Raw genomic sequence first — 11,951 nt, forward strand, 5'->3', positions numbered from 1 at the left:
AACTAAAGTCACTAGGTATTTTTTATTCAATTACTAGGGTATGAAATAACTTTCAGATAAGTAGAGGAAGTGTGCATGTCAAGGGGTTGTTTAATCATCCCTGATTTATAGAAGCAGAGATATTAACTTTTCAATAATTTGGGTATGATTAAATGACCCTAAAAATAAATTCTAATGCAAATCCTGCTCAAAAACGCTACCTGTACATATTTTAAAGTGATTTTGTTCGTCAATGTTATTATAAAAAATCTCTGGTACTTTATCCCGTTTAAATTATCGATTTCCTTGGGTTTTTATAAATAGGGAGTGATTAGGCGACCCTGAAAATAAATTCTTATGCAAATTCTGCTAAAAAAAACCCTACCTGTATATATTTTAAGGTGATTCTGTTCATCAATGTTATAATAAAAAAATCTCTGGTACTTTATCCCGTTTAAATACCGATTTCCTTGGCTCAATAATTAGGGGGTGATTAAATGACCCTGAAAATAAATTCTACTGCAAATCCTGATAAATAAGGCTACCTGCATATGTTTTAATGTGATTTTATAAGCCTAATCTTTGGTGATTTATTCCTTACGAAAAGTTAATTTCTCTGCTTCTCTAAATAATGGATGTTTAAACAACCCCTTGACATACACACTTCCTCTACTTATCTGAAAGTTATTTCATACCCTAGTAATTGAATAAAAAACACCTAGTGACTTTAGTTACTAAGAAATGATAATTTCCATACTTGGGTATTTGAGGTATGAAAGAACCCTTATATCATGGTGTATACTCCATAAACCGTTTATCTTTCTAGATCTTGGATATGAACCTTTTGTTTTGGTAGGAATGATAGTAAAAATGTGCAAGTTTGAACCAAATCCAACTATTAGTTTAGGAGAAAAAAAACTTTTCACGAAAATCAGCATTTTTCTATTAAAATACATGTAAAAATTGAAACTCTGACAATTGTTTGTAAAAAAAACTTTCCATTTTTCTTACTTTTTTCCTTCGAATTATTGCTTTGCAGTTTCGAAAATATACAAAAAAAAATTTTCAGAATTTTTCACCGGTGGCCATTTTACTGTACATTTGGTGCGGGGTCTTTTATATCCTGTGGTTGAAATATCAGTTTTTCGTTGAAATAAATGCATTTTAAAATTTTGAAGTTATTAATTTGAAATTGCTTTATTCCGTTTATCAAAAATTATATGTTTGAAATGTTACTAAATGAAAATTCCAATTTTTAAATATGAAGGTTGAGGGTAATGAAAAATTAGTCAGGAAAACTAAAGGAAATGTCTGGGTCGAATTTTGAAAATGCAGTTTTCCAGCCACCTTAAATTTATTATAAAAATGATTCTGAATTTTAAATAAAAGCTTTTTCAAATTTTGATTTTCTTGAAATGGAATATTTGACAAAGAATATCCAAAATGGAATCTAAATAAGTTTGTGGAAAATTAAGGGTTCTGTTGGAACACACGTTTTTATTAACAAAAATCATCAAGTATATAAACGCGCACGCGTATCTCAACTCTCACAGTACACTCAAAAAACGATGATTATTATATCGACAACAGAATATTTGGTTAATCGTAACAAATTTTTCGATTGTTTTACCCGAACACTTTAGTAGATGAAGTATTTGCTCAATTCAACAAGAAAACGTGGTTGGCTGAATTAAATATTTTGTTACATCAAACCAAATTTTTTTAACTCAACAAAATGTCCATGCGTATCCAAGAAAACAGTTTTTATTTGTTTAGGACATTTTTTCTCTAAGCGTTATTTTTTCATCTCAAAAGGCATGATTCCAACTGCTTTTCCATCTTCTTCATGCAAAGTGAGACCCATTTCGCGAAGAACTGTACTGTCAACAACGCCAACTTTTGTGCAGCCTTGAATTACTTTTTGGTTGTTTGGATTCTTATTGCACAAATTTTTTATCGCCAAAATCGACCACTGAATTATTACTGATGAAAAAATAAAGTTAAGGAGTTAATTTTACAAGTTTAAACATTATTATTATTGAATGTTTTATACCAAATTTCATAAAATTTTTAAATCATTAACAATTATTACATATCTAAAATTATTTGCAATTAATTTGAACATTCTATTAGATAATTTCTTAATCTTTCAAAAGTCAAATACTATAAATGGATAAAATTTATAGACGAAATTTTATGAACTACACATTTTAAAAAAGATAAAAATTGTAAATAATTTCTAGTTAATAAATAGTAAAAAAATAAATTATAGCACTGAAATTCATTATCATGATATTTATATTTAAATCATTATATCAAGAAAAATTGCAAAATGTTCTTCTATATTCTAATTTTTATTGTTTACTAAACATGATAATTTTTCGATTATTCCTTTCGTACGAGAAGGCATCTGAACTTGAGTCATTTCCGAATACTAATTGATCATAAATTAAATCCGAAACTATTCATATTCTTATCTTTTTAACCCAAAAGAAGGAGTTATATTCAAATAGATCAGCAATCAGTAATTGATCAGTAATTAAAAAACGTATTAAAAAAAGTTAAAATGAACTATTAAATATAAATATAAGTAAAGGATACGTGGATTTCTGGCGTCAATATTGCAGCTGTCTAAAATCAGGGGAATTCCTTCTTCCTCTCGAATCTGCAACATAAAATCATATTCATCCGAAGTAGATTTTCATTCACTGTTTCACTTCAAAGGAATTTAAATTTGAATCATCCACATTTCAAAAATAGTTTGAGGTCCTTATTTTTGTACAGAGAATTATATAGAAATTTCATACTTCGCTGAAGTTTGCAACGTTTAAGAAAAAATTAATTAAAAATAAATTTTGTTCGCGCGAGACCTACAATTTTAAAGTTCTAAACGGCTTCACTTAATGACCGAAGATACCCAAAAAAGTGTTATCCCCAAGCACCTCTGGAAAACTCCCCAAATCAACCCTTCATAACCGTAAAAATCATTTTAAACACACGTGAGCTATCGTGGGACCCGGCAAAAGTGATAACTTTATATGATGTAAATTGAGGTGGTTTTACTTTGAACTTTTTCAACATTAAAAATAGTTGAAATATACTTAATAATTATAAAAAACTTCAGTAATCACCGCTATACACTGCTAATACTATCAAAGTCTCAGTGTGAGTGTGAGAGCGAAGGATGGAAAGGAAGAGAGTGAGCAAGAAAGAGAGAAAGAGAGGCAGAGAAGTGAATGAAGCGAAGGAGAGATAGAGAGAGAGAGAGAGGGACTGAAAGAACCAGAAAGTGGGAGAAGCGAATGAGAGATCGAGGAAAGAAGCCGTTACTCTGAAAACGTTCACATTAAATTTGGCGTTAAAATAATGCCAAAACGGTATCAACCCCATAAGTCTTCTGCAAATTACCGCAAATCATCGCACACCGACCAAGGAACAGCCCTCCGTTGGTATCGTGATCTGCGAACGGGTATTCATTGAGTTTCTCGCTAAATGCGACCACTTCTCTAAGCCATGTGCGTATAGTAATTATTTCCATGGCAGTTTGGCGCCTAGGAGTTACGAAGGTGTCCTAGCGGCCTCTCGGGACACCGGACGACCTCCTCGAGTAATTAGTCTTGCCCTTGCATGCGGGGCTCTGCAGGGGCGGACCTTTTATTTCCCTAGTTGCTCGTGGGAACCAATAACATAACCCTTTCATCCCAATCTGTCTGTCCGGCAAGCCTTACTCAGACCGCCGCTGTCACCCCAGTTCTTCAGGGAACTGAGGGTATGACGGCCCCTCTGAATGAGGCTATGGAAACGGGGGTGGCTAATCAGTCCCCTGATAAGCCTGTGAAGAGGCACAAGCCGGTTCAACAGCCGACGAACAAGGAATCGGCGGGGCTTGGACTGACGGCCGCTCAGAGGACTGACCCTCTGGATGTGGTGGTGACGGATACGATATACCCGGACTCGCTGCTCACTACAGAGCAGTTCGAGCTCTTCAGGGAGGCTACCTGGAGGGCGCTCGAAAGAGTGTTCCCAGATCCATGAACACAATTCAAGACCTTTTTCTGCAGTGGAGGGGTTTTTGTATTTGTGGCAGCTGACCTAGTGGCTAAATCTTGGCTACACAAGGCTATGGTAGAGACAAGGCCTTGGGAAGGCGCATCTCTTAAGGTGGGTGAAGTTGAGTTGCTCCATAGGATAGTTAAGGCTATGGCGTGGTTTCCAGGTAGACCCGTTCGTGGTCCTGTATGGGCTGGAGGGATTCAACCCGTTTCTTAAGACAGCATCCTGATGGAGTATCAGGCACGATAGGCCTCATGAAGAGGACACAGCTGGAGGAATCAAACATCTCCTAGATGTGCAAATTCCTGAGTCACTGATGAGGGCTCTTGCGGTCCTCAAGATCAGGCTCTTCTACCACTTTGGACAGGTCAACTTTAAAGTTACCAGCCAGGGTTAGGAGGAGCCTATCGGTGGACAGGAAGATCGGGATCAGACCTAAATGACTGCTCTAGGTATAACTATTACTCAAATTAACTTGCATCACAGCAAAGGTGCATCCCCAGTTTTGCAGAGGGGCATAGCTGCGAGGCACACCGGTATCTCACTAATCCAGAAACCCAGGTTAGTTCGAGATACCAGGGGTCTAGAGGGGGCTGGTTTTTGTTACAGGGACCCCAAGGCGGCGAAACCAAGGGCTTGCATAAAGGCGAAGGGATTCAACGTCGTCCGACTGCTTGAGCTATGTTCAAGAGACCTGATGGTGATAGTCACGAATCTTAAAGGAATAGGTAGGCTAGCCTTGGGATCAGCTTACTTTCCATGTGACAGCGATATCAATCCACCAGTGAAGGTACGTACACTGGTGGAATACTGCAAGGTAAGGGGTTTTCCTCTTCTGCTGGGGTGCAATTCTAACTCCCACCATACCTAATTACCAATAACTTAGATATTCTTAATACGGAGAACACCCTGACGTTTTGTACTTCGGTCAGAGAGGACGTTATTGACATCACTCTTTGCACCAGTAATTTTACAAACAACATCAAGAAGTGGAGAGTATCAGATTAACCCACTCTTTCAGATCACTGACAGACAGAGTTCGTGTTAGAATCCGCTGTACCCGCCGGCCCTAAATAGGTCAGAATCCAAGAAGAACGGACGGGGGTCGGTTTTCCATGGAAATAAGAAGTGCACTTTCAGGGGTGCTAAGGTCAATTAGATATGTGAATACCCTGAAAATAATGGCCGAGATTTTCACGGAACAAAACGCACAAACGCAGCTTTTGGCCAATCAGCAGCGAATTTTTCACGCATTTTCTTTTGGCTCCCGGCAAGATCGTAAGAGAATTTTTTGGGAAGGTAGAATAGGGGAGGGGGGAAGTTTTTGAAATCTACTATACAAATTTCAAATTTTTTAAGTCTTTTGCAAGTTATGTTGGAATTTCAAAATTCTAAATACTAGATTCGATGACTCAAGTACAATTATTATAATTAAAAACAATGACCATTTTCTGTATTTAAGTTCATATTGTTGTTTTACATTCTCAGAGTTTTTCAAAGTTTGGTTCAAATTTCACTGTGGACTTCGCATTTTTCAGTACCAAATTCTGCGACTTGAGTACGAGTTTTATGATTTAAAATTCAAAAACGCCCTTTTCATTTTAGGTTTTTTAGTTTTAATTCTTTTTTTCGCATATATATTTTTCCTTGAGATGTGTGCCTATTTTACAAGTGATTTTGAATTTTCGAAAACTTAATTCGAACAAATTAAATACAATTTTATCAATAAAAATTCTAAAAATACAGTTTCGATGTTCTGTATTCAATTTTTTATTCCTACTTTACTTTCTAAGAATTTTTTCCAAGTTTAATTCACATTTCATTATCGGCTTCACATTTTTCAAACCTACGATGAATTTAAAAAAATTTATGTTGATTTCATTCCAGTATTTTATGTTAAACTTAATATTAAGAAAAAACATGTAAGTAATATCGAATGCAATAAAAATTTGACTTTTAAATGCGTAGTCCATTCATAAGTTAAGTTAGTCTTAAGTGACAAAAAGTTCTTCATCGTGTGCTTTAGATGATTTTTTTATAACTTTATGCAACTTTTATTGCATTTCCGTTTGTTCTCGATGTATAGTATTAATTGCAGCGGCCTTTCCGCGGCGTTGAAGCCGCCGCCACAGGGGAAAGCTACTCTAAATTAAAAATAATATTTTTCAACTTGTAATAGCTAAAAATATATATGGAAAGAGCTTCGTCATGTAAAAATTCAAAGCAGCTCTTGTTTTGCCATATCATTTTCTTTATAATTTCTTTAAAACGTCTCGAAGATTTGTTGAGTGTAAGATTTCTAGCAAATTGGCGAAAAAATGTGCAGAGAATTACAAAGTTATTCTCAGAAAATGGTAGAAGAAATTCTTTAAATTGCTTGAAATCCTTGAATGCTTTAAATTTATTGAATGCTTTAAATTAGAAGAATCTAGAGAATCGAGAGAATGCAAGGAATTCAAATAATTCTTGGAATTCGGAGAATTTAAGGTATTCGAAGAATGCAATGAATTCTAATAATTAAAGGTATTCGAAAATTCAATAAATTTGAAGAATTCGAGAAATGCAAGAAAATCTGCAACTCTTCAACATGACAATGACATTTTCAGGGTGGCGATTCGGTGAACAATTTTAAATTCCCGATCATTTCCCCGTTTTTCCCGGTCAACTAAAAGTAATATATTCATATTTGCCTCATAAATTAATTTTCAAATAAAATGATGAATCTTCAAATAACTTGGTGGATTTTAAAACAAAAAGATGAACTTTCAACTAAAATTTTTCAATAAAATACATGAATTTTTAACGAAACACTTGAATTTTCAATTGAATAATAAACCAAATATTTTTTTATTTAATTTAAAGAATCCAAGAAATGAAAAAATTTAAAGAATTCGAGGAATTTAAAGAATTGAAGATATTTGGAGAATTCGTACAATACAAAGAATTAAAGGAATACAAAGAATTCGAGGAATTCAAGGAAATCAAGGAATTTCAAGAATTCAGGAAAATGTAAGAATTCAGACAATGCACAGAATTCAAGGAATTTGAATAATAGAAGGAATTCATAGAGTTCGAAGTATTCAAGGTATTGAAGAACTTAAAAGAATTCGACGAATTGAAGGAATTCAAAGAATTCGAGGAATTTCAAGAATTCAAGATATTTGCAGAATTCGTACAATACAAAGGATGCAAGGAATACAAAGAATTCGAGGAATTCAAGGAACTCAAGGAATTTTAAGAATTCAGGAACATTTAAGATTTCAGGCAATGCACAGAATTCAAGGAATTTGAATAACCGAAGGAATTCAAAGAGTTCGAAGTATTCAAGGTATTGAAGGACTTAAAAGAATTCGACGAATTGAAGGAATTCAAAGAATTCCAAGAATTTAAAGAATTCAAAGAATTTAAAGAATTCGAGGAATTTAAAGAATTCGAGGAATTAAAGGAATTTAAATTTTTGCTGGAATGCCATTGATTCAAAGAATTCAAGCAGTTCAAAGAATTTAAATAATTGAAGGAATATAAAAAAATTTTCAGAAGAATCCAAGAAATTATTCTTTGAGTACGTGAATGGTTTTGCCATATTAAGCGTTAACATAGTGGAAGCTTTGTTATATCTTCCGAGCAATGGTTACGAGACTTTTAGGCCAAAGATTTGGCTAAAGCATTAATTTCCAGGAAATCTTAACAATTTTTGGATAAGCATTTTAATTTTTTTTAAATGACAGGGAATTCTCAACAAATCTCCGAAAAATTGTCAAGACAGGAAAGTTATATGGTTATATGTAATGCTGCTTTTATTACAAACAACTATATGTAATTGAATCTATGCGACAAACGGTAAACATTTTCAGTAATTAAGACTGCCTGGCTTAGTATATTGTCTTGAACTTTCGAATTCACTTGACGTACTTTCTACTCACATCAAACTTCTTTAAATTCTATATTTTCTTTTAAAGGGATAATGTGTATAAGAAAAAAAACTTGCTTGCATAGTTCAATATATTTTTCATACAAAATTGGATCTTGCAATTTAAGGGCTCTATCTACCAGACTTTTTATAACTCCTAGATTATTTTGAATAAAGTGATTAAAAAGAAAACTACGTATTCTTCCTGAACAAATAGTTTCTCCATGATATCTGCGACATTTCTTTTCCTACTTAATTTTAATTAAAGTCATATCAAGAAAATCTAATTTTCCTTCAGTTTCTGTTTCAACAGTAAATTTTAATCTTGGGTCTATGCTGTAAAATGGATTTAAAAGAATATGAACATTATTTCTATTACACTATGTTTATAGAAATTAGTATTAAATTTGAAATAAAGCGAGTGAAAAACATATTTTATAGCATCAAAAATTTTTTTTTTTAAAAGTAATTTTGCTATGAATTTTTACCAAATCTCATCGTTTTTTATGGCAATTTCAACACTTTTATAAAGAATGTTTTTGAAACATAGCTATTGAATCAAAAGATACAAGAATGTGATCAGAAGATATTTTAACACTTCAATTAACATTAAAAAGAAATACTATTTTTATTTAATGTCTTTTACATTTCTATAGATTTTTTGATTATTTTAATAATTAATCCTTCCAATTTTCTAGTCGGAGAACCTATTGTCGAAATAACTGAGCAAAAGGTGTATTCAGTTTTATGGTTTTCTACAAGGCCATAGGCTAACTCTAGTTGGATTATTTGAAATCAATTGAAAACTGTCTTTATCATTTAAAATATACAACACACTGTTGACAAAAGACTATCATTTCGAGGCTAATTCAATCCACAAATCGAATTTATTTGATTAGATTGGTCAATCAAATTGAAGTGCAATTGTTTTGTTACGTCAGCTGTTTTAATATCAAATTAAGTCTTAAATCGAATAATAATTTTTACAATATTTATAACCGCGTCTGATTCACGGAAAAGTTCACAGAAAAATTGACGCAGTCAGTGGAGGTGGAATGGCGGAAACCGCTACCGCATGCCAGGTGCTGGCGCCGAAATGGAATTCACCTGTTCAAATATCAAACAGTTTTATTATCTTAGCAGCAAATTGATGTGTCCTGATGTTTTTTCAATTGGGAGTAGCTTTCCGTTCTGGTTACAAAATTGTTGGTTGCTTCGAAAAAAATTATATCTAATGCCTTAAGTCTACGACTATTTTATTGATCTTCTTTAATTTTTTCTTTAATTTATTGTTTATTGGTTTGACTACTATATATACCTTATTTTTTTGAACATTTACGCCTGAAAAATTACTTTTAGAGAAAAATGTAAAGTATACTTGAAATATTGTGTGATAAGCATATGTACACGAGAGTGGCTTCTCCCACTTCGCAACAAAGTCTTGTTCCGTAATCAGTCACCATAATCAACCAAAAAAATAAGAATGCATGGTCCTGTACATTTTATAACAAACAGTACAGCTGTACATTCTTAAGTGGCAAGGGGCATATTTTTTGAAAATTTTAAAATTGTTGCTATCTTTAACGATTGTTTACACATACAATGCGAAATGAGCCTTTTTTCATAGGGCGCCTGGACTACTCCCACAGTTAGACCAATTCTGGCCACCAAAATTCGGCTTCTAAAGTAGGCCCAACCTTGAGTCGATCTTCAAAGTCTGGTTGCCGACCCGAGTTCACACCTAGGTCTTGATAAAATTTGTCCCAGATGGGTTATGTACTACCGACTATCATTTATGCTTGCTCATGGGAAAGAGCGACAACGGTATACAATCTGCGACCGAAACAGAAGAGGTAGTCAGTTACCGATTAAAATGCGTTTAGAAATTATCACCTTTTTCGTTCTTTTGTGTATGGCTATTCTACATCTCAGCGAAGAATGCGTAAGAAAAAAGAGACCATGTAAAAAAGAGAACGATGTTTGTTGCAAGAAAAATTATGTATGCCGTAAAAGTAAGTTTGAGAAACTATTAATAATTACTCGAATTACGAAATTACCTCAGTAAATATTTAAACATACATTGAAATAATAGTCAGAACACATCGATACTAAATAATAAAAGATTTTTGTTTTCAGCTAAGTTTTTTGGAGCCAAGGACACTAAGGCTGAATATTGCATGCCACCAAAAAAGCGCTCCTCAAAAAAGAAGCCTCCAAAAGAGGAGTCGCCCAAGAAGGAAACCCCCTGAGAAAAATGTATGTTTGAATCAAACAAATTATTTCTTGGATATACGGTGAAACAAATGTTTGTTCCATTCAAAGCATTTTTTTGTTCATCCTTATTTATGTGATTCGAAAATGTTCATAAATTAAATAACGTTCTTGTTTGAATTGAATGGTTTTCCTTATCGATTATAGATTTTGTTCAAGTGGAATAAATCTTTATTTTGGACCTAGCCGAAAAAATGAGCATTCTTTATAAAAATGAGTTGTAATATCGATAATGTGTTTTTTGACAATTACAATTATCGTTATATACGTATCAGCTGGAACACTCATTTAATTGTAATGTCTAATGCAGGTTAATCTATAATTGTTATACCCATTTTTGAACTTAAAAATCATAAATTAAAATATAAGTAGAAGTTAACCAGAGCTAGTGATAAAAATTAAATATGTATAAGTGTCCCTGCTTTTAAGTTTACAGCGATAATTACAACTGATAAAAGACATATAGTCGATTTCATAAACATTTTTATAGATAAAGAAGGTTTAAAAAATATGTGTTTAGCTTTAAAATCTTTAATAATATCCCAGGTAAAGCCCGAAGATTCAAGAACTAGATCCGCCACTAAGTCCTTTTTCCAATAAATTCTCTTAGGTTTCAAATTATTTGTTTAAATCAGTTTAAATGAATTGATATAACAGTTTATCTGTGAATGTTGCCTGTAAAGAATTTCTGCACGATGATATAAAGCTACGCGGAAAATATGTATATGTCAAACAGAAAAAAGTAAAAAATTGAATCAACATAGCTAAAATATTTTTGATAGCGTAGATTTGTTTACGAAAGAACCAACTGTATCTCCGACTCATGAAATTTCTTATCATCAAATTGCCTAATATTGCAACATATAATACACTGTTTGAACTTTTACTTGCGTGTAGCATAATAACATCAACTTATGAAATTTGTAACTGTATTTCAATAAATTTACTAGTCTAAAAAAGAAAGAAAGAAACGTAAATTTGTTTTCTAAAGAGACAACTATATCTCCGATTATGTATTTTCATATCTTTAAATAACTTAATAATATGACGATAAGTTTCAAATGACAGAAAAAATTATATGTCCGAGCCCAGTGTATGATGGATTTAATCAATAAACAATAATAACTCTAAAATGTTGTGATATTATTGGACTTAAGCCTTATATCTTTTAATATTCCTAATTCTGCTATATGTATGGTATAATACTTTTATTATAACTGATTTCTATTGAAATCATATAACTACACTGTTATTAGAAACATTGGGAAAATTCCAACACAATTAAGATTCTAAAGTAACTGAAATTTACGAAATTAGGTTGCTCAAAACGAAACTCAGTAAGTTTTATAATAAAAATAAATGTGTATTTAACCTCAGAAGGTGTGTCTGAAAATTACGAAAAGTTTCATAAAAAAGTGCGTAGTTGCATGCGCACTCCTCGCTTCTCGACATTCGAGCGCATTCGGTTAGTAGACGAAGCATGGCGGTTCAGTATCGTAATCAGCGAGTTCGAGAAGTTTTGTTATGATTTGTTACGAAGGGGTCAGAGATTTGTTACGAAGGGTTCAACGAATTTAAACAAATTTAAACTGCCAAGTAGTAGTGTTTTTGAATTTTCTTGAAAAATCGAACAATCAAATTTTGACTGCATAAAAAAATAATGGAAAATCAAAAATTACATTTTTTATTCAATAATTTCACAGTATTTCAAAGATTCTCAATTATATAAATGTATTAT

General features: G+C 32.7%; 1 protein-coding gene across 1 annotated transcript in view; it reads right to left on the bottom strand.

The window, feature by feature from the left end:
* Positions 1–1,449: 1,449 nt before the first annotated feature.
* LOC117173358 (ataxin-10) overlaps positions 1,450–11,951 on the bottom strand; it is a 40,336-nt gene continuing 29,834 nt past the window's right edge. The window contains exons 5-6 of the mRNA XM_033361874.1: positions 2,581–2,644; positions 1,450–1,962 (exon numbers count right to left, since the gene is read on the bottom strand). Coding sequence (XP_033217765.1) covers positions 1,775–1,962; positions 2,581–2,644 — 252 coding nt within the window. The 3' untranslated portion in view covers positions 1,450–1,774. The remainder of the gene's footprint in view (positions 1,963–2,580; positions 2,645–11,951) is intronic.

The sequence above is a fragment of the Belonocnema kinseyi genome, chromosome 5 (genome assembly GCF_010883055.1).
Source record: "Belonocnema kinseyi isolate 2016_QV_RU_SX_M_011 chromosome 5, B_treatae_v1, whole genome shotgun sequence".
Lineage (NCBI taxonomy): Eukaryota > Metazoa > Arthropoda > Insecta > Hymenoptera > Cynipidae > Belonocnema > Belonocnema kinseyi.